The following is a 27,555-nucleotide window of genomic DNA, read 5'->3' on the forward strand; positions in this document are numbered from 1 at the left end:
ACTAAAACCAATGCAACAGAACAGAGAACCCAGAAAACAAACCACATACTTACAGCCAACTGGTCTTTGACAAAGGCACCAAGAGCACACATCAGTGAAAAGACTGACTCTTCAATATATGGTGCTGGAAATACTGGAAAACCATCTATAACAAAATAAATCTAGACCTGTATCTTCCACCATATTTGAAAATCAACTCAAAATGGATTAAAGACTTAAATGTAAGACCTGATACCTTACAACTTCTAAAATAAAACACAGATGAAACACTCCAGGAATTAGGACTGGGGAAAAACTTTATGGAAATACCTCAAAAGCACAGGTGGCAAAAGAAAAAAAAAATAAACAAATAGTGTTATATCAAACTAAAAACTTTCTACACAGCAAAGGAAACAATTAACCAAACAAAAAGACAACCTGCAGAGTGGGAGGAAATATTTGTAAACTATGCATCCACTGTGCGATTATTATACAGAATACACAAGGAACCCAGAAAATGTTGCCATAGGAAAAACTATAATGAACCAGATTAAAAATTGAGCAAAGGGGCCTAGTAGACATTTCTCAAAAGATGATATACAAATGGCCAACAGACACATTAAATAATTCTCAACATCACTAAACGTCAGGGCAATACAAATCAAAACCACACTTATATATCATATGATTCAGATAGACTGGCCACTATGCAGAATACAGAGTAAGAGATGCTGGACAGGATCCTGAGAAAGTGAAACCCTCCTACACTGTTGGTGAGACTGTAAATCAGTGTAGCTATTATGGAAAACAGCATGGAAGTTTCTCAAACAATGACAGATAGATCTGCCATATGATCCAGGAATCCCACTGCTGGGTACATAACCATAGGCAAGGAAATCATCATGTTGAAGGGAAACTTGCACTCCCATGTTTAATGCAGCTCTATTTACAGTAGCCAAGATTAAGACCCAACTTACATGCCAATTGGTGGGTGTCTGGATAAGTAAACTTTGGTATCTGTACACAATGTAATACTACTTTGCCAATAAAATAAATAACAAAAGTCTGCCATTTGCAGCAATGTGGATGAACTTGGGGAAAATTATGTTAAGTGAGATAAGCTGGGCACAGAAAGTGAAATACCACATGTCTTCACTCATAAGTGGGAGCTAAAAATAAAACAGAAAAAGAAATAAAGATACAATGATGACAATAACTTGTAGAAATTTCAAAATGGGAGATCGTACGTAGGCCACCAGAGTGTGAAATGAGGAGGGGGGATGGGTTTAGCATGGAATTGATAAAGAACCCCAAAATATATCACACTGTACAATGCTGAATATATTATTTATTCTGATATGAGCTTGTATATTGTACACAGATATGGATATTCAAAGCCATACCCCTCAGATATTTACAAAAAAATTCAATAAAAACAATAAAAAGAATATAATAAATTTACTTTTAAGAAAAATATGAAAGAAAAAAATTTAAATGGTACAATAATAAAATTATAAATATTAATCTAGGAAAATGGGAGACAATTATTATTTTCCATTAATGCTGATCAGTGCTCAAAAGTTCTCAATAAAATCATGTTCAGTGTTAGATCCTTCGATCACTGAAGAAAGATAGTCTGGGAACTAAAGTTTAAAATGCACTAAAACAAATTTCTATTCTTTAAAATAGCAAATCAAGTTGAATGGATGGGCTTGATGTTATGCAGGTCACCACCAGTAGGAAATAGAGATCCTTCCCTTGGAACTTCTTGAGAAGCCACATGTTGACCTGGGCACTAAGAGTGGGGCATTATCTTCCTGTTTCAACCTCCATTGCTCGTGGATACCCCTGAGAGATTTGACTTATCTACACATAAGGGCGGTATCGACCTGTGGGACTCAAAGTTCCCACTACAGTGAAGAAAGTTATGCATCACCTGAGAGCTGTTTCAGGTAAAGGTGGATCTTGTCCATACAGAAATATCCAACGCAATTGCTGCTAACATTTGTCTTGGCCTGGGGGACACGAAAGGAAACAACAAAAATCCAGTCCAGTGTGTCCTTATATTTCTCTTTTCTTAGTTGGTTCCACACAGGTCCACTCAGTCCACTCTGCCACAAAGGCCAGACTGACTCCTCTTTGTCGCGGTGCATAGGTGCCATCTTAGTCTGAAAGACATGGGGCAGTTACCATCCCTGATAGAGAAACTCTCTTTATCAGCTGAGCCACAGTCATAAGTGTCCCCTTTAAGAAGACAACAAACATAGACTCAGATTACGTGGAACCACTTCTGTGCCCTAGTGGAAGGACTGTGAAGGCATAAATAAAACTTTGCATTTAGTCACAGCAAATGTGGTGAAAGGAATTAATCCTGCTTCAACACTCTTATTCCCAGACCCCTGTGTTGTAGGTACTGGGCTAAAGCGTCCTGTAGTGCAGATTGATTTGGACCATGTGCTGGACACTAGATTACAGTGAAGTGCCTGTGATGGAATTAATGTAGAGCTCAGAGTTTCTTCTGGAAGACGATGTCGTAAAACATCCTCAGTCACGTCAATTTGGTTTTATTTTCAGAGACTTGAATTGGCCCTTCCATTGTTCTATTAGTCTTTCTGCTTCTGGAAATATCGAAATGATCGATGACAACTTTAGCCCATGCGTGTGTTCCCATGGCCTCACGTCCTATGAGTCAACAACAACTAGTGTCCTTGGTCTTAGACAACATCCTGCAGGATCTCATATACGATCCAGACTTTCAGCACCAAGGACATTGGTCATGAGCAAAGGCAAATCCTCATACTGAATGAGACTAACTACCATAAACAAATATAAAGCTAAAAGTGTAGGTGAAGGGAACATGATATTCTCTGTCTTATTACTGCAACATATGTATAAGCATAAAGTTACTTCAAAATGCATTTAAAAATTAAGAAAAATATGAATGAATAGGAAAATAATGCCAATAAAAGATTAGATGAGAAAATTCTAATGAGGACAATTTTCTGGCTCTCATGGGTGAATGTGACATGAAGCAATCAACTTATTACCAAGAGGATTAGTGTTCGTCCCATGATGACAGATGGTGTCGTGTTTGTCACCGTCATCTCAGGCACTCAGTGTGAGGAGCTAGGCCAGTCATGGACTGAGCATCCCCCATCTCCAAACTTCATCTTGCATACTCAGGAAAGCCTGGTATAAACCGAGAAGGAACAAAGTTTGGTACAGAAATATCGATAGTTATATAAAGATCAATGACCTCATTCCCTGGACCCACTGACTTAGCAAAACCTGTTTTCCTCTCATGAGGTGCTGATACTCTCACATGTCAATGCATTTGGTTGGACTTTAACATTATAATTGCCCTGAAAAGTTGTGTCATAGATTGTTAGAAAATTCCCTGAGAAAGTACAACATTAATTTTCAGGAAGATGTGGAAAAATATCAGGATGTGATGGAGTTGCCAAGTATAAATGCCAGAAAATAACTAACTAAAGAGGTTATTTCAAGAAGATGAGTGTCCAGGGAGGACCAAAGCTACAAAGGCTTCCAAAGTGTCGAGTAGACGGAGACCAAAGAAGAGCCATCAGATTTGTCATCTCAGAATGTTAATTCTATCAGTGAGAGCACAGAGTGGAATTGCTGGTGTGGACAAAAATTAGAGCAAGTCCAAGAGAGAGTGAAACATGTTTTACCTGAAGACATTCGGGATACTCACACTTTCAGTGTGTGTGTGAGGACCCAGAGGTACAGTCCTCCTAAATGGAGGGTTTTTGTTTTTTAAGACGAATACCAAACGTGTGTTGTTAATAAAATCACTCAGGATATGCCCACGTATAGGACTGCATAAGTGACAGTGGCACCCAGGGGTCACTGTGGACCACACAGTCCATGTGATCATTCTTCTTTACTCAGAACCTTTTCCATCCACCACAGTTTGGGATGGGGAAGCTCAAGTTTGAGGTCAGTGTTTTACTCTATGAAGAAAAGAAGAAAACGAGGACACAGATGTTGAAAAAATCTTCCAAAATTCACAATGTCCTGTTCATGACAAATTTGTTAGTATAGGACCTAGATTTAATATTTACACTTTTTTGTGTTTAGCAATATGCCTGTGCAATAAAGTTAATTGGTACTTTTAGAGAGTGTCAGTGAGTGTGTATATACTGTCAGAAAGGCATTATTTTAAAACAGTATTAAAAATTACACTCACTTTAAAAAGTCACCTTTTAATATATGTGCTACAATATCATCTATTCAATAAAAGAAGACAATAATGTATCTACTTTTCTGCAAAAACAGTTTTTTGATTCAATGGGATTATCTGACATTTTCCAGAAGGGTTTGTTTTGTCAAATGAATATAAAATTTAACTGGCTCATGTAGAAATTGGAAATCTTGGCTGTTCTACATAATGGTTGGGTGGGGCCTGCCTGGCATAGAGCAGAGTCTCAAACACATATTATTATTTTTATAGAGGAGCATAGTGCAGTGCAGATGTAATAGTGATTTACTGCCTCATGTCTGATAGTCTTTGTTCATGTTGTTGTAATTTAAAATAAAATAATCACAACTTCTGTTCTGTGAAATGAGTTTACTCAAAACAGTCTTTGAGACACTGCTTCTTTGTGTTTCACTTCCCCTGCCATATGTGAAGAAAAGTTAAGAAAATCTAAAAGAAAAGATGTATGCTTGGTTAAAATACACATTTTCTGCCCTTTGTCCAACTTCTTAAATAGAATGCTTAGATCCTTTGCATTTAGTATATTTTCTTTGTTTTTATAAAAGCTTTTCAGAGTTTTACATTAGTCTTTTAGCCCTTCCTCAGCTCTGTTCCATAACACTGGAACTCACAGATATTTGATTTCATATATGTGCTCTGCTCACTGGAGACAAACTTTATATTGAGGGTGACCTGGACAACCAACGCATCACTGTGCAAACACAGCATCTCAGAGATTTGCCTACCAGTGTGTCCTGCAGGTGGTGGAGCCATCTGTACATTATATGGCATAAGGTACTTGAGTTGTTCTAGGTGTTGTGGGGTCATTAGCCCCATGTGCCTCCAACTTGCTGCAGGATTGACCTGCACTAGTGCCTGAATTACATGGTTCTGCATGTGAGAGACACATGGGCTCAGCAGCACAGTGAGGAAGCTGCAGGTGACCCACTTCAGGTGACCTGTCCAGGGTGTCCATGGATGGAATGACACATACGGTGCACATTAGGAGACAATGTGGGGTTGGATGTTTGAAGATCAAATCTATTCGAGACCCTGAGAGGAAGAGGTAGTCTGTCTCAGTGAAGGTGTCCATGAAGGGACAAAAGCTTCTTCTCTGAGGCCAAAGAGTGTGAGCTTGGGACACAGAGCGACTGGACTATGCAGCTGTTTTTCTATGAGTGAAATTAGCTGCACAAAAGAGAAAGGAGAATCTTCAGGATGGTCTGTTTCAAGAGAATGAAACATGAGTCACAGGAACTCAGGAAGGAAATGACCCTAGTGAATCTTTTTTTTAAAATAGTTAATGTATATATATATATATATTTATATATTATTGGTTATGAATATTCATGAGATACAGAGCTGATTGTCACCCCTAGTGCCCAAGACGTGAAGTGCAGATTCGTGCTGGCAGCATGTGCATTGCCACATCTCATCTGCAAAATGACCACATCAGATGCACCTTCATTACCCCTGAGGGCGTGAGGAATTAAAGACACAAGTAACAAGACATAAAACGTCTCAGGGGACAGCTGAGAACTTGGAGAGTGGATGATTCCGTTGAACCCAACAGGAAGCCCAGGCCCCTCTGCACCTGCCCAAGGGAATCAGCCTTGAACTTGGTGGGTCCTGAGCGCCCCCTGCTGGTCCCGTGTGTCCCTGCAGTAGGTTCTTGTCTGGGCTCCCACTGACGTCCCCTCACTGTGTCTCTCGCACAGTAATACGTGGCTGTGTCCTCAGCTCTCGCATTTTCAGTTTGCAGATACAGTGTGTTCTTGGCGTTTTCCCTGGAGATGGTGAATCGGCCCTTCACGGAGTCTGCGTAGGATGTGCTACCACCACTCCCGCTAATGGCTGAGACCCACTCCAGCCCCTTCCCTGGAGCCTGGCGGACCCAGTGCATGCTGTAGTGTCTAAAGGTGAATCCAGAGGCGACACAGGTGAGTCTCAGAGACCCACCAGGCTTCACCAAGCCTCCCCCGGACTCCACCAGCTGCACCTCACACTGGACACCTGCAAACACAGAGACACCCTGGTCAAAAAACTCTCACACGAATCCACTATTTCTCCCACCCATAACCACACACATTCCCAATGTCTGTATTTCGCCTTAATATGACCTTTTAATACAGCAAGAAGGAAAACGCAGCTCAGTCCAAACTCCATGGTGACTCGTCTGTGTTCAGTCCTGATCACCGAGTTGGAGCACCTGGGAATCTGGGGCTGGTTCTTGTCTCCCAGAGCTGCAGGGTCAGGGCTGGGCTGCTTTACATCAGCAGAGGGAGGCCCTATTTGCATGTCCTCCTGCTACATAGCAGGCTCTGTGGTGGGAGCCTATGAAGAGGGGAGAGTCCAGAGCAGATGTGACGGCTCCAGGGGAGTTTGGTGGCAATAACTATATTTGAGACAATGTTTTTTTATTATATGACTGTACCTTTTATACACACCTATAATCCAACTTACGTTATTTTTGCACAGAAACAAAGTATTTGAGTCACTTATGAATGGTAATTCTTTATATAGACGTACAGGTATAAACAAAACCTTCAAAAATTATACACTGTATCCAGGAGTTCATGTACGGTCAGAGGGAGCCTCAGTGTCTGGGTCTGTGCTCCACACCACGGATCCAACCCCAGGACAGAGCTGGGCCTTCCTAGTGACATTTGCCTAGTTAGTTTCTCCTTCCTGTAATAATACTTTGTGATTTTCCTGTGTTCTGTCTTTTATTCGCATCATACTTAGAGAACCAGAGTTCATGCAGATGCAATTTAAAGGATCTCTGAAATTATATGTTTCAGTATTTTTCTATCTCTCTTTCTGTATTGACACCTGGTTTTATTTGTAACCATCATAAGGAGCTATAATAGACAGAACACACTGCACATTTTTAAAGTGTGCACTTGATGAGTGCTGACATACATGTGCACCTGCACAGTCACCACCACAATGGAAATAGTGCACAAGTATTTAATCCCGAAGCATTTCCTGTTGTTCTTCTGATTTCTTCGTCCCACTGCTTACTTCCTCTCACCCTATGTCCAGGCAACATGAACTTCTTTATGTTACTTCACAGTATTTTTTTCTCATCTAGAATTTAAGTCAATGGAATATGCAGTCGCTGCATTTAATTCCTTGTTATACTTCCTCGAGATCTTGGTCCGAGATGCAATCTTTTTCTTGTGTGAATCAGCACTCATGGCTTATACTACGGAATAGTATTCCAATGTGTGAAAATGCTTCCTTTTCTCAGTTTACCTGTTGAGGGGAATTTGTATCATGCTCAGATTTTGGATATTATAAAGTAAGCTGCTCTTAGATTACAAATGTAGACACTGAGTAAAACTGCTTTTTCTTATTCTTTCAACAAACACAACAATAATAGCAAGTGCATTGGATAAGTGGCTGATTAGCACATTTTCTTAAACAAATCAAAGAGCAACGTTAACAAGACAAATAGCAAACCTGAAATCTGGAGAGAGTAGTTTTCAGGGAAAACAGGACCAAACCTTAGCTCACCTGGGTCAGAGATCACTAGATGGCAAACACACTAGAATAAAGATGAAACTAGAAATATTTCATGAATTTCCAAATGTCCAGTGTGCTAAAGCATCACAGTGTGAATCTGCCAGGATGCACATATCTGCAGGGTACTACCTTCTTTCTGGCTACTCCAGGGTTGGGGAGAATCACTCAGCTCCGGCCTCCTGGGGTGGTGCTCAAGGGGGAGAGGAGCAGCCCCCTGCCTAGTGCTCCAGCACCTCCTCCAGATCCTCCACACAACAAGTTATCAATGTGTACGGGAGGCAGCAAAGCCAATATTTACGCTTTACATTTTGAGAAACTGCTGAACAGTTCTTCAAGGTGGATGTACAATTTTATGTTCTCACCAGCATTTTATGAACAAACCAATTGCTCCAAATCTTCATCAATATCTCTTATTATTACTCACTTTTATCATATTCATAGAACATGGCACAAAACAGAAACTTATAACATAAAAGAACCTGAATACTGAACACTGCATGTGATTAATTCCACTTATAAAAGTTACCTTGGATAGGCATACATGGAGACAGAAATTAGGTTAGTGGTCACCTGGACCGGCATAAGCAGGGGGAAGGGAGGACTGGAAAGTGACCCTGAAGAGACTTGTTCATTTTGGGATATTCAAAGAATCTAAAATTAAGTTCTGTTGGTGGTTGCACAAATACTGTTAATTATTTTGTGAGTAACATATACTGAAGTCTTCTAAACTGTACACGTTTATAGGTAGATATTATCATAAGTAAAATATATTTCAATAAGTTGTAAAAAATCTATCCACAATTTTCATATATTAATACAGTTATACAATTGTATATAGTTTATAACCCCCATGAAACACAGTTTTGTGAAATAAACAGCAAACATATTGGGATGTCAGTAATTTAAATATATGAGGGCATGAGAAACTGCGTGGTATTTTGATATAGTCCCATTCATTTATTTTCTCATTTGTTGTTTGTTCTTTCAGGCTCATGTCCATAGAGTCTGTGCACACACCTAGTTCCTGAATTGTTTCACGTATATTTTGCCTTAGTAATTTTTCAGTTTCAGGTCTTATACTTGTCTTTAATTTTCTTTGAGTTGATTTTAGTATATGGTGTGAGGTACATACCTAGTTTCATTGTTCTGCATATGGACATCCAGTTTTCCCTACATCACTTGTTGAAGAGGAAGTCTTGTCCCCAGTGTAGATTTTTGTTGCCTTTGTCCAATCTCAAATGGCTGTCAGACTGAGGGGTGATTTCTGTATTCTCAATTCTGTTCCACTGGCCTGAGTGTCTATAGTCAGTAACAATAGTTTCTATAGTCAGTAATAATATATTTCAAAATAGCAAGGAGAGTAAATTTCAAATGTCTTCCCACATAAATAATAAGTTGATGTGATGGATATATTGACCAGCTTGACCTTGTAAATCTACACAACTATTCCAGTTCTTGAGAAAGGCAAATTGCAACTGAAGCCAAAATGTCTCATTAGTTTAGTTCTACTATGTTTCCATTTGTATTGTCAGGGCAGTGGTGGTGGTGGCAGCACCTTGTGGAGTGTCCTGGGGGCAATGACAGCAACAGCTTGCAGCAACACCCTCCAGCTGCATTAGAGGCTGCCCCATGGCCCCCTGGGCTTCCAAGGGTTGTGGGGGCACCATGGGTCACAGCCACTCATCTTTTCTACTTAAGTCCATAACCCAGGACACCCGGGCACACACGCACATTTACATCAAATGCTCGGCAAGACCGAGCTGACAGACCCCCTCGTTCTTACACAGGGCCATATATAGAGGACAGATGTATGGTATGATAAGACTAAATATGAGCCAAAAATTTAAAGTTTTGTTTATGAAAATATCTGTTAGATCTGGGCTTTTAAGTTATTCAAAAATTTTTAAATAAAAAATTGTTTTATACAAATAGTTAGATCATATTATAAAAAAGATGTGCTTTTTAAATAATTGTTGCTTTTAGGTGATTAAGATAAAAATTTAAAATCAAAATAGGTGATGGATATATAAAAATCATATGTTGCAAGGGTTGAATGTTCTACGTAAAAACTGCCGGTGCTGCCAACCGTGAGGCCTCCGGCCACTGCACTGACCTCGGTTAGAAGCTCTTGTTGCTGGTTTAGTTTGTTTCACTTTAAAGAATGACAGGGACTTCATCGGGAGATTGTGACCTGTGACTGATTGAGAACAATCGGTTGAGATGATTCATTACCTTTTTCAATTTGAAGAATAATATGTACTTTCCCAAAGATTATGATTTATAAATAATGACATTTAGTTCCTTAAAATCTTATGATTCGCTATGATCGAAAGAAAATGATTTCATTATTGTTCTGATCAGTTTTATGTTCACAGTTTAATATTAACCTAATGAAAAATGTTTGCTTTGTGTAATCGGAGGACTGATGTGATATAAATAAAGGACAGTGGCTTTTGTGTGTCGTCGCTAATGCACTAGACATCACTGTCCGTCGTCTTTTTCTTCTTTGTTTTTCTTTCACCGACTCCACACGTCCTTCTCAGGCTCCAAGAACCAGCTGGAGCTGGACTCCGGCAGGCCCTGACTATTTTCCTATATTTTCCCAACAGATCCAATTATTCCACACCATGTATTGATCAAAACAGCATTGTGTTCCCCATAAATGAATACAATTATGATTTGTCACATAAGATGATATTAATAAAAAGTGAAGGAGATATAGCCTCTCTCAGACCACACAGTGGTAAAGGATCAAGGCGTCCCTCAGAAATCATGAATGAGCTGAGGACAGCGGCCAGCACAGCTTCTATTCAACACCTTCAATGTGGCAAGTGGAAGAAAACAAGCAGCAACCAGAAGGAAACACCAACACAGCCCTTTCCTCCAGGGGTGACATGAGGAGTTCTGGGTTCAGGTCTCACACGTAAGAAGCTTGGGTGTCATCACTCTCATCCAGACAACAAGAAAAACATGGAACAAAATGAAAATTGGTGACAATTCTTATATCTGTAAAAGAAGTGAAGCCACAGCGTGAACTGCTGTCCCCAAAACTGAGGATGTAGCCAGGAAGACAGAGAGGGTCATAACCTGTCCGATTAGAAACTCATGAGCAGTGGGCTGGCTCGTGGTGCACTAGGGGAGAGTGCGGTGCTGGGAGCGCAGCGGTGCTCAGCCGCGGGTTCGGATCCTATATAGGGATGGCCGGTGGCTCACTGGGTGAGTGCGGTGTGGGCGACACCAAGCCAAGGGCTCCGATCCCCTTACCGGTCACGAAAAAAGAAAAAAAACAGAAACTCATGAGCAGAAACCTCCGTGGGACCCAGGACTGGGGGAGAAAAACCAGAGCTGCAGCTGAAGAATTGCTGAAGACTCAGAGCTGGGAAGTCTGAGAGTTGGGTGCAGCCCAGTGGAATGGTCTCAGGGATCCCCAAACTTTAAACTCTACGTCAGGGGCCCAACCGTGTTCTCCAGGAAAATATCAGAGAAGAATCCTGATGTTCACAGCAGAGAAAGGGAGGAAGGAGCTATTCTGAAATACCCCAGACCATGACCTTCTCTATAAGACGCCTTGACCTCAGGAGAAGCGAGTTTAGCTGATCCTAATGGATTGCCGATTCATCAGAGCATCATTGACCTGAGAGAAGAGAAAAAATGAATCCCCTCCCCCTCCCGCAAGAAACTTGCAGTGTCCCCTAAAGGAGGGTAAAGGGAGAAGCACTTGGGAAGGTCCCACCCAGGACACGGCTCACTACAGGACAGAACTCATCCTAGGACTGTGCACTGCTTCCCTACCCCACACCTTACCCACATCCACAGGGCTTCTGTATCATGACAGAGAAAAACTAAAGCACCACATGCACCTTAGACACTATTTAAGAAGTGTCCATGAAAATGTGGTCCACAGAGGAGACAAAAACAAGGAAGTCAGGGGACATTTTATAGAGTCTGTTGCTCATGTTGTCATCTTATCATGTCTTGTCTTTGAGAGACCCAGCCCAAAATTCAGCCCTGCAGGGCTCTGCTGGGTTTATATCTGTGCGCTTGTCACTCTGCATCCTCCACATGGAAACATAAGAGCTGTGTGTGGCCCTCAGGCATCTGCTTCTCCATCCAGGACACTGAGGAATGGACAGAGAGTGGGACAAATCCTGAAAATCAATGTCCACAGTGTGGATGAGGACCCAGAGGCTAAACTGCCTCACTGAGGATAGAGACGCCGTGGGCAGGGGTCCTGTAGGATGATAATAACCACGTGGGTGTAGCTGCACTTTGTATATGGAAAAATGCTGATTTAGGGACAGGGTGCTCCAGGACTGATCTAAAGTTTCAGGAAAATAATACTAGATCATAATGATTTGTGTGTCAGGAAAAAAAACAGGTCATGAAAAAACCTGAAAAAGAAAAGTCCCCAGTGAAAAGAACCTTCTTATCTGCACATGAGGAAAGTTAGTTCCCTCTGTGTTGCCTGCTGCGAGAATGTGAGAAATTAGAGTCACAAAGAACAAAGCAGGACATGACCCTGAGGGACATCTGAGAGTCAGCAGAGCAGAGGAAACCTCAGATCCCAAGAGGAACCCCCATCCCCTCTCTGCACCTGCTCCATGGGGCACAGGAGCTGGGTGGGCCTTGAGCGCCCCCTGCAGCCCAGACCCCTCCTGTGTCCTGCAGGGAGGTTTGTGTCTGGGCTCACGCTGACTTCCTGTCACTGTGTCTCTCGCACAGTAATACACGCCTGTGTCCGCGTCGGTCACAGAGCTCAGCTGCAGGGAGAACTGGTTAGTGGACGTGTCTCTGGTGATGGAGGTGCGGCTCTTGAGGGATGAGCTATAAGCTGTACCACCACTATAACTGATGCGTCCCATCCACTCCAGCCCCTTCCCTGAGAGCTGGCGGATCCAGTGCCAATTATTACTGGTGATGGAGTAACCAGAGACCTCACAGGTGAGGGAGAGGGTCTGCGAGGGCTTCACCAGTCCTGGGCCCGACTCCTGCAGCTGCACCTCAGACAGGACACCTGGAGACAAGGAGAATCAGAAGCTGTCAGTCACTTTCAGTCACAAACTTCCCAGAAACCATGCGTGACATCTGAGACACTCACCTTGTGGAGATGTCACCAGGCAAAGGAGAAGACCCCACAGTCTCATCTTCTTTTAGATCTCAACTCTGCCTTCCGCAGAGACCTGAGCCCTGTTTGAGGAGAGACCTGTGAGCTTCCATGACCCATGAGTCTACATTTACCCTGGAGCATGAAGGAATATTTGCATGTGGGAGAGCTCAGTCCTTATAAGTGCTGAGGAACTGAGGTGGTAACTATTGTATTTTTTGAAATGCCCATACGTTTCTTTTTTCTTGAAATTATCTGACATGTATTTATAATATGGGAGGGAACTTGGTGAGCTTCAAACATGCCAAAATGTGGCCCCAGCTTTCTGAGCCCAGATCTACATCCTTCAACCCCTGTGTTCTGTGCTGACTGGGACCCAGCCCAACTCTCCCACATAAACTCAGGCTCTGGGTCTTGCTTCTGCAGTTCTGATCCCGGCACGACCCCTGGTTCTTTCCCTGGATCCTCTGCTGTGATGTGGTTCTCATCACACCTCCGAGCTTGTCGTTATATTGTTATTGTTCCATGAGTTCCAGGCCTGCCTTGTGTTTTCCATCCTGCCATACAAGACACAGCACATCAGGACCCTCAGAGACTCTGCAGAAAACGGTGCCCTGAGCGTTACTGAGGACACTGATTCTCAATATCTAGGAAAGATAAAAATCCTAAGTGCCTCCATTCCATGGTCATTCCTGTCCATCTAAAGTGTACAAAGTTTCATCTTCAATTCACTTCTCACCCACATTTTATAGACTTTATTCCTTCATTTAATCTACCAATCTTATCAGATATCAAAAAATAAAATCGATTACAATGGTTAACATGAAAGCAGTAATAACATCCCTATTACTAAACTTTTAAAAGCACACTTTCCCTTGATGTGCACCTGTCTGTGGGCATGAGAGCCAGTCCATGTCTGTGGCATCACTCTCTGGATGACTGCCCACCACAGAGAGAGAGGCCAGGGGCTGGGCTGGATGCTGTGATTTGTCTGCTCCTGTCAGCACTATGTCAGTCCCAAGGACAGCTGCATGTCAAAGAGGGACAGACCTTCAAGAGTCCTGAATGAATGACAAGACAGAAGCTGCTGGTGGGCAATTTTTTGATGATTCTTCAGATCCTGTTCACTCAGCACTGTGTTGGAGTTTTATCAAAATGTTAAAAGACCTGGGTAAACGTGATGCAAAATCAACACTCTCAAATGATAACGCAAGTATTACAACCAGAATAAGATATGACACAGATTCTAGAATTATCAGAGAGGAGAGTTCAAATAACTCTGTGCTTGTGCATCTATGTTTCAGTTTTTTTCAAACCTTCCGCTGACTCTCCCGAGTCCTAGTCGCCCAGGTCTGTGTGTCCAGGAGAACTTGTCAGGAAGCTCCGCCTCATGGAGAAGCAACGCAGCCTCTCAGTGGAGTAAGGGACAAGGACAAAGACCTGCATCTTGCTCGTTTCTGTTCTAACGTGCTCAGGAGGGAAGGTGCAGTGAGAAGAGGTGACTGATTCATAACTTCACTCAGGAACCCAGACTCCACTGATTTCAGAACCAGAATTTGCAACTTGTGGACAGACATTTAACAGAAAACATAAGGTGAGGGAATGGTGAATTTCAGGTGGAATGTTTTTTAGCTGCTGTAAAGACACTAAACATGAGGTCTCCCTAGTAACACAATTCAAGTGCTTGACACAGGATGTGAACCACGAATGCAGTGTTGTAGAGCAGATCTCTGGACCTTGTTCATCCTGCATAACTGCAACTTTCCTCCTGGAGAAAGCTAAGTTAATTAGCCAGGCTGTGAGGCTGTATGTGATACCTGTTTACATTTCCTTTTGCATAATTAGTCATATGGCCCTGACTTACATCAAAAGATAAATAGTGTGTGTTATCTGCTATTTCAGGATAAATGGAATGGCAGGTGTGTGTGTGGACTGGAGCCTGACACACTGAGCCTGTGTCCCCTCTGTCTCTCTGTCTCTGTCTCTGTCTCTCTCTCTCTATCTCTCTCTCTCTACACACACACACACACACACACACACACACACACACACACACACACACAGCATTCGTCTTTTTTGAAAATCTACCTTGTACTCTCCATTTGATTGATGGTGAACGACTCCTTATAATAGAAAAAAAAAATGTGAAACTTCACAGTCCTGTTCTGTAGTAAGTCAGAGTGTGTAGGAAGAATCTCCCATAGTACATAGTGACGGGATGGCCCTGTGTGTTTGAGAGTCAGTGCATCACAGCCTGTTTCTTTGAATCATAATTGTCCTGTGGGCCTCACACACATGCTGGTTTCCAACTTGGAATGAGTGTTGTGTTTTATGGATAGACGTAGTGTAAAAAAATATTTTAAGGTAATTATAGTATTGAAAATTCATTAAGAAAGAGTCTCGCACCACTGAAAAGAAAGAATATCTTCATGATAAAAATGGTCTTAGATGGGATGTCAGAAAAGTGGGGAAAGTAGTAGCTGAGAAAATTTTAAATGTCCTTTCAATAAATTAGAAAATATTTAAAAACAATTATGTCATTAATAATAATTAATATCATAGGTATTTTAGTGAATTCCAAAGCAAAAATATTTTTTCTAAATAATAATAATAATAATAATTATAATAAATCGCCAAACAGTTATGTCATTAGAGACCAGCAGAGAGATGAACTGAGGAGATAATCTCTCTATAAATATGGAATGATCGATATAGAAGAAATAGAGAGATAAAGGAATCTATGAAGATGAATAAAGAGGAGAGATTTAAGAACAGACCTATCAGGCAGAGAAGAAAGGGGGAGTATGAATCCAGAGTAACCGTAGTGATCAAACCGTGACCCACCACAGCACCTCAAAATGTGCCTGTAATTGGAGGAAGTTTCAATAGACTGAAAGGTGAAAGAAAAGGCAAAACGGGAGCTTTCATTCCAAAAAAGTGCAGGCTTTTTGCAATATTTGCTGTGTGATTGTGTAAATACACGAAGACAAGATGGTTGGTAGTGCATGAGCAGAACTCAACAGTAAAAAAACTGCGAGAGCAATGCTGATATAAAAAAATAGATATTATGGCATTGACTTTATTGAAGTTCAATTGTGCCTGAAGATAATGCTCTGAACTGCAACATCTTTGCTATTTGAAACCAATCACCATGGCATACTTTGTTCACAGTCTTCCTATCAGACTTTCTAACACAGGATAATCCAGTCCAACTTCAAATGTAACAGGGTCTTGAGGAAATTAGTAAATGTTAACTATAATACTCTGAATCACTTTCAATTTCCCCTTTAAATACAAATGTGAGCGTGACACTGGTTGATTTGCTAATTGCATAATATGTCGTCAGCCCTTTGAAGTTCACATCTGATCTGCATGATAATTTTTGAGACTGTGTCTGTATGAAAAGGAAAGCCAAAACTAATTATAAAAAAATGTTTCCACTAATAATCATGCTTAGTTGAAATATAGAAACACACTCTGCTGCCCTGTGTCCAGGTCCCAAACTAGAAAACTCAGCTCGTTTGCTAATGTGATTTAGTAATTTTCCACTAAAAGTGGTTTCAGAGGAACATGTCTATCTCCATCCTGCTTCAGGTCTGTTCCCAAACTTTGGGACTCTGATATTTGGCTGTATTTGTGTCCTCTGATCATTGCAGCCAAGAGGGTTGATTGTTTGGACCTCACTACTCAGCCCATTCCCCGAGTGTTGTCTGACCCCAGCCTCCCACAGTCTTGTCCCCCTCAGTGCTCTGCAGCTGGTGGCGCTGTCTGCATGTCCTCTGACATAAGGTGTGTGAGCTCTGAGAGGTGTCCTGGGGTCAGCAGCTGCTCTGTCCTCACAGATAATCTGTGCTTTCGAGAAAACTGCTTGACTTCCATAGTTTATCTTTCTTCTGTGTTGATTGTTTCTTTTGATGTGCAGAAGCTTTTGTAAATGATATAATCCCATTTGTATATTTTTTTGTCTGTTGCTTGTGCTTTTTGGATATTATTCACAAAGTCTTTGCCTAGACATCTGACAAGGGTATTATATGCAGAATACATAATGTTCTCAAACACCTATAGAGTAAAAAATAATAATAGTAATACTAATCAAATTGAAATATGTGCAATGGAGATGAGTAGACATTTTTCAAGGGAAGATATTGAAATGGCTAACAGATAAATGAAAGAAATGTTCAGCATCAGTAATCATCAGGAAAATGCAAATCAAAACAACATCAAGATATCACGTCAACCCAGATAGACTGGCCATTATTAAAAAGACTGTGAATAACAAATGCTGGTGAGGATGTGGAGAAATCAGAAAACTCCTACTGTGTCGGTAGGACGATAAATTGGTAAAGCCAGTATGGAGGTTTCTCCACCAACTACAGATAGAAGTATCATATGATCCAGCAATGCTACCGCTGGATTTATATCCAAAGGAATGGAAATCCTGTCAAAGGGACTCCTGCACTTCCCTGCTAATCACAACTCTATTTCCAATAGTCAAAATATTGAGTCAACCTAAATGTCTCTCGAAAAACTACTGGATAAGGAAAATGTGGTTTATATACACAATGGACTACGACTCAGTAATAAAAAAAAAGAATGAAATTCTCCCATTTGAAGCAACATGGATGAGTCTGCAGAAAATTATATTAAGTGAAATAAGCCAGAAAAGGAAAGAGAAATACTGCATATTCTCACTCATAACTTCATGCTAAGAAAGAGAGAGAGAGAGAGAGAGAGAGAGAAAGAAAGAAAGAAAGAAAGAAAGAAAGAAAGAAAGAAAGAAAAGAAAAGAAAGAAAGAAAGAGAGAAAGAAAAAAAGAAAGAAAGAAAGGAAGAAGGAAAGACCACAACAATACGTTGAACATTCAAAAGGAGGGAACAAACCTAAGGCCACTAGAGATTGGGGAAGGGAGGGAGGGTGGAAGGGAACGACAAGGCAGGTCAAGGGCATGAAGAAAAATGGAGATTTTCCATAATGAGTATGCTAATAATAAAAACTAAAAATAAATACATAAAAGTAAATATAGCTGCTTGATGGCTGCAGATGATTTCAAATTAATATTAGCTAAGTATTTAAATTAATCAGCTGTACATGGTGTATACAAATAGTTTCCAATCTTAAGTCAGCGCTAGCCTTGAGACTTCACCGACACCGCTAACTTTTTTTCACCACGTGTAACCAGTGAACAAGACAATCCTGGGAATTCTCTAAAGGTGGAACATGGTCATGAAACAAGCCTCAAAGACTCTTTGGACATTTACTGGTGGATTTTCTTCAGATTTGATTTTAATATTTTTTATTTATTGATTTCCTATGTTTTCAATGTCTTGAAGTAATTTATTGGAAAAATGTCACAGCTCTTTCAGTTGATAAAAAGATACTTTATTCTGGGTTTCTAACCTGTAGTATGACAGCATTTACATCAAGTGAGCTTGTCAAAATTCTAAACACAAGAGCACACACACACAGAGAAAGTATGCTTTTGGAATCGTACATGACAAATAGATACTTTGCAAACAAAGTGTTTATGGTGTTCTTCACAGAAATAGTAAAAACTATCCTAACAGTCACATCAACTAACAAAAGACACCACACAGCCAAAACAATCCAGACAAAGAAAAAAATAGTAAGAAATTTGGAGGCGTGACACTATCTGACTTTAATTCCACTACGAAACTATACTAAGAGAAACAGTATGGAACTGGCATAAAAACAGACACCAAAACCAATGGAACAGAACAGAGAACCCAGAAAACAATCCACATACTTACAACCAACTGGTCTTTGACAAAGGCACCAAGAGCACACATCAGTGAAAGACTGACTCTTAAATATATGGTGCTGGAGAAACTAGAAAACCAACTATAAAAAGTAAAAGTAGACCTGTACCTTGCACTATATTTGAAAATCAACCCCAAATGGATTAAAGCCTTGAATATAACACCAGATAGCTTACAAGTCCGAAAATAAAACACAGGTGAAACACTTCAGTAAGTAGGACTGGGGAAAAACTTAATGAAAATGACCCTAAAAGCACAGGCAACAAAAGAAAACAAAATAAACAAATGCGGTTATATCAGACTAAACACCTTCTACACATGAAAAGAAACAATTAACCAAACAAAAAGACAACCTACAGAGTGGGAGGAAATATTTGTAAACTACGCATCCAGCTTGGGATTATTATCCAGATATACAAGAAACTCAGAAAACATCACCATTAGAAAAAAGAAAATGAACCAGATTTAAAAATGGGCAAAGGAGCCTAATAGACATTTCTCAAAAGAAGATATGCAAATGGCCAACAGACACATTATATAATTCTCAACATCACTAAACATCAGGGAAATACAAACCAAAACCACACTTATATATCATCTCATTCAGATAGACGGGCCATTATCCAGAAGACAGGGTAAGAGAAGTTGGGCAGGATTCTGAGAAAGTGAAACCCTCCTACACTGTTGGTGGGACTGTAAACCAGTGCAGCTATTATGGAAAACAGTATGGAAGTTCCTCAAACAACTACAGATGGATCTACCATATAATCAAGGAATCCCACTGCCGGGTATATAACCATAGGAATGTAAATCGTCATGTTGAAGGGAAACTTGCATTCCCATGTTTAACGCAGCTCTATTTACAGAAGCCAAGATTAGGACCCAACTTACATGTCCATTGGTGATTGCCTGGATAAGTAAAATTTGTTATTTGTACACAACAAAATATTACTTTGCCAATTAAATAAATAAGAAAAGTCTGCCATTTGCAGCAACATGGAAGAACTTGGGGAAAATTATTTTAAGTGAGATAAGCTGAGCACAGAAAGTGAAATACCACATGTCCTGACTCATAAGTGGGAGCTAAAAAAAAAGAGAAAGAGAAACACACAAAAATCACAATAATTTGTAGAACTTTCAAAAGGAGATCTCATACTTAGGCCACCAGAGTGTGAAATGGGGAGGTGGGAGGGGTTAACAAAGAAGTGGTAAAGGGACCCAAAACATATTACACTGTGTAATGTTGAATATAATATTTATTCTGATCTGAGCATCATTTACTGTATACAGACATGGATGTTCAGTGCCATAACCCTCAGATATTTTTTCTAAGTTTCAATACAAAAAATAAAAAAATATATAATTAATTTATTTTTAAGAAAAATATCAATGAAAAAAATTTAAGGCCCAGAATAATAAAACTATAAATATTAAACTATGAAAACAAGGGAGAAAATTATTATTTTCCATTTATGCTGATCAGTGCTCAAAAGCTCTCAATAAAATCATGTTCAGTGTTAGATCCTTAGATCACTGAACAAAGATAGTCTGGGAACTAAAGTTTAAAATGCACTAAAACAAATGTCTATTCTTTAAAATAGCAAATCAAGTTGAATGGATGGGCTTGATGTTATGCAGGTCACCACCAGTAGGAAATAGAGATCCTTCCCTTGGAACTTCTTGAGAAGCCACATGTGGACCTGGGCACTAAGAGTGGGGCATTATCTTTCTGTTTCAACCTCCACTGCTGGTGGATACCCCTGAGAGGTTTGACTTATCTACACATCAGGGCGGTATCGACCTGTGGGACTCAAAGTTCCCACTACAGCGAAGGAAGTTGCGCATCACCTGAGAGCTGTTTCAGGTAAAGGTGGATCACGTCCATACAGAAATATCCAACACAGTTGCTGCTAATATTTGTCTTGGCCTGGGGGACATAAAAGGAAACAACAAAAATCCAGTCCAGTGTGTCCTTATATTTCTCTTTTCTTAGTTGGTTCCACACAGGTCCACTCAGTCCACTCTGCCACAAAGGCCAGACTGACTCCTCTTTGTCGCGGTGCACAGGTGCCATCTTAGCCTGAAAGACATGGGGCAGTTACCATCCCTAGTGGAGAAACTCTCTTTATCAGCTGCTCCACAGTCACAAGTATCCCCAGGAAGAAGACAACAAACATAGACTCACAATAATTGGAACCACTTCTGTGCCCTAGTAGAAGATTGTGAAGGTATAAATAAAAGTTTGCATTTAGTTACCACCAATATGGTGAAAGGAATTAATCCTACTTCTACACCCTTATTCCCAGTCCACTGTGTTGTAGCTCTTGGGCCCAAGCCTCCTGTACAGCCCATTGGATAGGACCATATGCTGGGAGCTAGATTACAGTGAAATGCCTGTGATGGAACTAATTTAGAGCTCAGAGTTTTTTCTGGAAAACGATGTCATAAAACATCCTCAGACATATCAATTTTATTTTATTTTCAGAGACTTGAATTGGCCCTTCCATTTTTCTATTATTCTTTCTGCTTCTGGAAAAATCTAAATGATGGATGAGAACTTTAGCCCATGCATGTGTTCCCATGGCCTCAAATCCTATTCCTCAACAACAGCTAGAGTCCTTGGTCTTAGACAACATCCCGTGGGATCTCATATTAGAAACAGACATTCAGCACCAAGGACATAGATTATGAGAAAAGGACTTTGACAAGAAAGGCAAATCCTCATACTGGATAAGACTAACTGCCATAAACAACAATAAAGATAAAAATGTAGGTGAAGGGCACATGGTATTCTCTGTCTTATTTCTGCAATATTTGCATAAGCCTAAAGTTACTTCAAAATGCATTTAAAAATTAAGGAAAATATGAATGAACAGGTAAATAATGCCAATAAAAATTTAGATGAGAAAATTCTTATGAGGACAACTTTCTGGCTCTCAGGGTGAATTTGACATGAAGCAATCAACTTATTACCAAGAGGATTAGTGTTCGTCCCATGTTGACGGATGGTGTTGTATTTGTCACTGTCATCTCAGGCACTCAGTGTGAGGAGCTAGGCCAGTCGTGGAGGGAGCATCCCCAAACTTCATCTTGCATTCTCAGGAAAGCCTGGTATAAACAGAGAAGGCACAAAGGTTGGTACAGAAATATCGATAGTTATATAAAGGTCAATGACCTCATTCCCTGGACCCACTGATTTAGCAGAACATGTTTTCCTCTCATGGAGGTGCTTATACTCTCACATATTAATGTATTCTGTTGGACTTTAATATTATAATTGCCCTGAAATGTTGTGTCATAGAGTGTTAGAAAATTCCCTGAGAAATTCCAACATTAAATTTCAGGAAGATGTCGAAAAATATTTGGATGTGATGGAGTTGCCAAGTAAAAATGCCAGAAAATACCCAACTGAAGAGATTATTTGAAGAAGATAAGTGTCCAGGGAGGACCAAAGCTGCAAAGGCTTCAAAAAGGTGGTGTAGACTGAGACCAATGGAGATGTGCAATCTCAGTATGTGAATTCTATCAGTGAGAGCACAGAGTGGAATTGCTGGTGTAGACAAAAATTAGAAGAAGCCCAAGAGAGAATGAAACATGTTATACCTCAAGACATGCGGGATACTCACACTTTCAGTTTCTGTGTGAAAACCCAGAGGTACAGTCCTCCTAAATGGAGGTTGTTTCTTTCTTTCTTTCTTTCTTTCTTTCTTTCTTTCTTTCTTTCTTTCTTTCTTTCTTTCTTTCTTTCTTTCTTTCTTTCTTTCTTTCTTTCTTTCTTTCTTTCTTTCTTTCTTTCCTTCTTTCTTTCCTTCTTTCTTTCTTTCTCTCTCTCTCTCTCTCTCTCTCTCTCTCTCTCTTTTTTTCTTTCTTTCTTTCTTTAAGACTAATACCAAGAGTGCGTTGTTAATAAGATCACTCAGGATATGCCCATGTATAGGACAGCACAAGTGACAGTGGCACCCAGGGGTCACTCTGGACCACACAGGCCAGGTGATCATGCTGCGTTACTCAGAATCCTTTCCATCAACCACCGATTGGGATGGGGAAAGCTCAAGTTTGAGGTCAGTGTTTTACTCTATGAAGAAAAGAGGAACACGAGGACACAGACATTGAAAAAACCTTCCAAAACTCACAATGTCCTTGTTCATCACAAATTTTTCAGTATACAGTCTAGATTTAATATTAGCACTTTTTTGTGTTTATCAATATGCCTGTGCAATAAAGTTAATTGGTACTTTTAGAGAGTGTCAGTGAGTGTGTATATACTGTCAGAAAGGCATTATTTTAAAACAGGTATTAAAAATTACACTCACTTTAATAGGTCACAATTTAATATATGTGCTACAATAGCATCTATTCAATAAAAAAAGGTAACAATGTATCTACTTTTCTGCAAAAACAGTTTTTTGATTCAACAGGATATCTGACATTTTCCAGAAGGGTTTGTTTTGTCAAATGAATATAAAACTTTAACTGGCTCATGGAGAAATTGGAAATCTTGGCTATTCTACATAATGCTTGGGTGTGGCATGAATGGCATATAGCAGACTCTAAAACTCATATTATTATTATTATGGAGGAACATACTGATGTACAGATGTAATAATGATTTATTGCCTTATGTCTGATGGTCTTTGTTTATGTTGTTATAATTTACATAAAATAATCACAACTTGTGTTCCATGAAATGTATGTACTCAAAAAAGTCTTTGAGTCACTGCTTCTTTGTGTTTAACTTCCCCTGCCATATGTGAAGAAAAGTAAATAAAAGCTAAAAGAAAAGAAGCATGTTTAGTTAAAATACACATTTTCTGCCCTTTGTCCAACTTCTTAAATAGAATGCTTTGTTCCTTTGTATTTACTATATTTTATTTGTTTTTATAAAAGCCTTTTAGAGGTTTAGACTAGTCTTTAGCCCTTCCACAGCTCTGTTCTATAACATTCAAAGTCATAGATATTTGCTTTCATATATGTGCTCTGCTTAATGGAGACAAAGGTTATATTGAGGGTCACCTGGACACCCAAAGCATCACTGTGCAACCACAGCATCTAAGAGATTTGCCTACCAGTGTGTCCTGCAGGTGGTGGAGCCATCTGTACATTATATGGCATAAGGTACGTGAGTTGTTCTAGGTGCTGTGGGGTCATTAGCCACCTGTGCCTCCAACTTGATGCAGGATTGACCTGCAGTAGTGCCCAAATTGCATGGTTCTGCAGGTGAAGGACACATGGGCTCAGCAGCACAGTGAGGAAGCTTCAGGGCACCTACTTCAGGTGACCTATCCAGGGTGTCCATGGATGGAATGACACATAGGATGCACATTAGGAGACAATGTGGGGCTGGGTGTATAATGGTCAAATCTATTCAAGACCACGCGGGGAAGAGGTAGTCTGACTGAGTGAAGGGGTCCATGAAGGGACAGAAGGTGCCTGTCTGAGGACAAAGAGTGTGAGCCTGGAACACAGAGCGACTGGACTATGCAGCTGTTTTTCTATGAGTGAAATTAGCTCCAATAAAAAAATGAGGAGAATCTTCAGGATGGTCTGTTTGTCGAGAATGAAACATGAGTTACAGGAACTCAGGAAGGAAATGACCCTAGTGAACGTTCACATCTCATCTGCAAAAACACCGTATCAGTTTCTCCTTCATTACCCCGGGAGGGCGTGAGGAATTAAAGACACAAATAACAAGACATAAAACGTCTCAGGGGACAGCTGAGAACGTGGAGAGTGGATGATTCCGTTGAACCCAACAGGAAGCTCAGGCCCCTCTGCACCTGCTCCTAGAATCAGCCCTGAACTTGGAGGGTCCTAAGCATCCCCTGGTGGTCCCGTGTGTCCCTGTAGGGAGGTTTGTGTCTGGGCTACCACTGACGTCCCCTCACTGTGTCTCTCGCACAGTAATACACGGCTGTGTCCTCGGAGGTCACAGAGCTCAGCTGCAGATAGAACTGGTTGTTGGACGTGTCTCTGGTGATGGAGGTGCGGCTCTTGAGAGAAGGGCTGTAGTATGTGTTGCCACTAGCACATATTTCCCCAACCCACTGGAGCCCCTTCCCTGAGGGCTGGCGGATCCAGCCCCAGCAGTAACCACTGGTTGTGATGGAGAATCCAGAGACAGCACAGGAGAGGGAGAGGGTCTGCGAGGGCTTCACCAGTCCAGGGCCCGACTCCTGCAGCTGCACCTGGGAGAGGACACCTGGGGAAAGAGACAACCACAGTGAGTCATGGGCTCTGATGCAGCATCCCATACCTTCATGTCGGAATCCTTCGGACACTCACATCTTGGAGCCACCACCAGAACGAGGAAGAGGAACCACAGCTGTTTCATGTTCCTGGGGATGAAGTTCATGAGTCTCAGATCTTGTTTCCTAGGGTGTATAGTAGCATGAATTTAAGTAAATTCTCGCTGTAGGATCATCCAGCTGCTAAGTGAGAATTTGCATGTGGGAGCTGCCTTTGTGTATAAAGGTGAAAAGGAATAAGAAGAGGAGGCCTTTGTCTTTAGGGTTCACCCTAGTAGGAGGGTGCTGGGTGGGTCCTCAGAGGACTCAGGTCTCTTTCTGGATCTCCCCTCAGCAAGCCCAGGGTCCTGTTCTTTCAGGGCAGAAAAATTTGCTGGAGGAGCTGATCATAAGGCCAAGTGTGGCCCAGGATTGAGGATGGCTTTGGAGATCGAGTCAATGCTCCCCTACTAAAAAAAAAAAAAAATATATATATATATATATATATATGTATATGTATATATATGTTTTTGTATATATATGTATATGTATATGTATGTATGTATCTTTTAATATATATAAATGTACATGTATGTTAAAAGATACATGTATACGTATATTTACATAAATTCAGGGAAGTCTAAATTGTTACATATCTGATCAAACACATTGGGGCAACCGTGAAATGTAATAACCACATTGATTTCAGACAAATTTGGGTTCAGTCTAAAGTTTATTGTAGTTCACAACCACTTTACTGTCTCACTTAACAGGAGTCAACATTTCTTGCCCTGAAACAGCCCCACTACCCAATACATCCAATAAACATCAAAAACAACTCACTCCACACAGGTTTGGTTCTTCTGTAAGTGGAAAATTCCATTAGGTTACTGAGACTAATGAAAGTCCATAGATAAGATCATGCCCTTTTGTTCTGATGTGTAAAAAAATAATAATAATAACTTTACTTCTTCCTTTCCAGTATGCATATGTTTTATTCATTTTTCTTGCTGAATTGTTCAGGCAAGGACTTTTTGGGTTTTTTCTTCTTTATATTTTAATTTATCAATATACAAAGTTGTTGATTTTCATGTTCCTTAACCAATTCCTCTTTCTCTGTCCCTCTCCCCCCACACCATCAACATCATATCTGCTCACTTGACTTAATGAGTTCAAGGAATTGTGATTTTTCTGTCTTCTCCCTTCCCTCATTTATTTGTCTGTGTATTTATTTACTCATTTATTGTTAGCTCCTGCAACTAAGTGAGATCATGTGGTATTTCCCTTTCAGCATCTGGCTTATTTCACTTAACCTAATTTTTTCTAATTCCAACCATGTTGTGGCAAATGACGCTTTTTCTTTTTCATTTTTCCTTTTTTTTACAGCAGAGTAGTACTCCGTTGCATAGATAAACCATATTTTCCTTATCCACTCATCAGATAATGGGCATTTAGGTGATTCCAACTCTTGGCTATTGTAAACAGAGCTGCAATGAACATGGGAGTACAGGTGTCCCTTCGACATGGTAATTTCCATGCCTCTGGGTATATACCAAGCAGCAGAATAGCTAGGTAAATGAGTTTTAGATCTATCTGTAATTTTGGGGGGAAACTTCATACCATTTTCCATAGAGGCTGCACTATATTTCAGTTCCACCAGCAGTGTATGAGAGCTCCCTTTTCTCCACAAACTCTCCAGCACTTATCAATCTCAGTCTTCTGGATATTTAGCCATGTTGCCTGGAGTGACATAGTATCTCAAAGTGGTTTTGATTTGCATTTCCTGCATACTGAGTGATGTTGAGCTTTTTTTCATGTGTCTGTTGACCTTTTGTATATCTTCCTTTGAGAAATGCCTATTTAGCTCCTTTGCCCATTTTTTAACTGGGGTACTAGTTTTTTTGCTGTAAAGTTGTTTGAGGGCCAGGACTTCTATGTCTAATACAAGTGGTAGGAATGAGCATCCTTTTCTCCTTCCAGATCTTGGAGCAAGAGTAGGTTCGTGTCTGGGCTCCCACTGACATCCCCTCACTGCATCTCTCGCACAGTAATACATGGCCAGGTCCTCAGCTCTCAAATCTTTAATTTGCAGATACAGTGTGTTCTTGGTGTTTTCCCTGGAAACGGTGAATCGGCCCTTCATGAAGTCTGTGTAGTATGTGCTACCAACGTTCCCGCTAATGGTTGAGACCCACTCCAGCCCCTTCCCTGGGGCCTGGTGAACCCAGTGCATGTCGTAGTGACCAAAGGTGAATCCAGAGGTGACACAGGAGAGTCTCAGAGACCCCCCAGGCTTCACCAAGCCTCCCCCGGACTCCACCAGCTGCACCGCACACTGGACACCTGCAAACACAGAGACACCCTGATCAAAATACTCTCACATGAATTCAGTTTCTCTCACTCATAACCACATGTTATAGACATCAGGAGAAACTCACCCTTGGAGACTGATATAGAAAAAGAGAAAAAGATTTTTATTTCCGGCGGCCGGGGTCGCAACAGCCAATTCAATGTGCTGCGGGGTGTCACCTTTGTTCTCGGTTTTTATAGCTGCAAGCCCAGCAACTCTGTCCCGACCCTCCGCGCTGGGAGTTAGTAACCAATGCAAGCTAACAGTACATAAGCTCACTTTGCAGTTATTGGAGCTCCTTCCATCCCATCCCCACTTTCCCGCCTAACTTTTACACAATGGAGGGGCTATCTTAAGTGGCATCAGTCCTGCT

At 40.7% G+C, this 27,555-nt stretch overlaps 2 gene segments (V, D, J or C); both read right to left on the bottom strand.

Moving 5' to 3' along the window:
• LOC134372883 (immunoglobulin heavy variable 3-23-like) overlaps positions 1–6,364 on the bottom strand; it is a 12,076-nt gene extending 5,712 nt beyond the window's left edge. The window contains 2 exon segments of the V gene segment in view: positions 5,793–6,211; positions 6,319–6,364. Of these exon segments, the coding sequence occupies positions 5,793–6,211; positions 6,319–6,364 (465 nt within the window).
• Positions 6,365–24,472: 18,108 nt separating this feature from the next.
• Positions 24,473–24,963, bottom strand: LOC134374018 (immunoglobulin heavy variable 4-38-2-like). The segment is given in 2 exon segments: positions 24,473–24,807; positions 24,891–24,963. Coding segments are annotated over 2 exon segments (405 nt in total).
• Between the last annotated feature and the right edge of the window lie 2,592 nt (positions 24,964–27,555).

Source organism: Cynocephalus volans, chromosome 3 (genome assembly GCF_027409185.1).
Source record: "Cynocephalus volans isolate mCynVol1 chromosome 3, mCynVol1.pri, whole genome shotgun sequence".
Classification (NCBI taxonomy): Eukaryota; Metazoa; Chordata; class Mammalia; order Dermoptera; family Cynocephalidae; genus Cynocephalus; species Cynocephalus volans.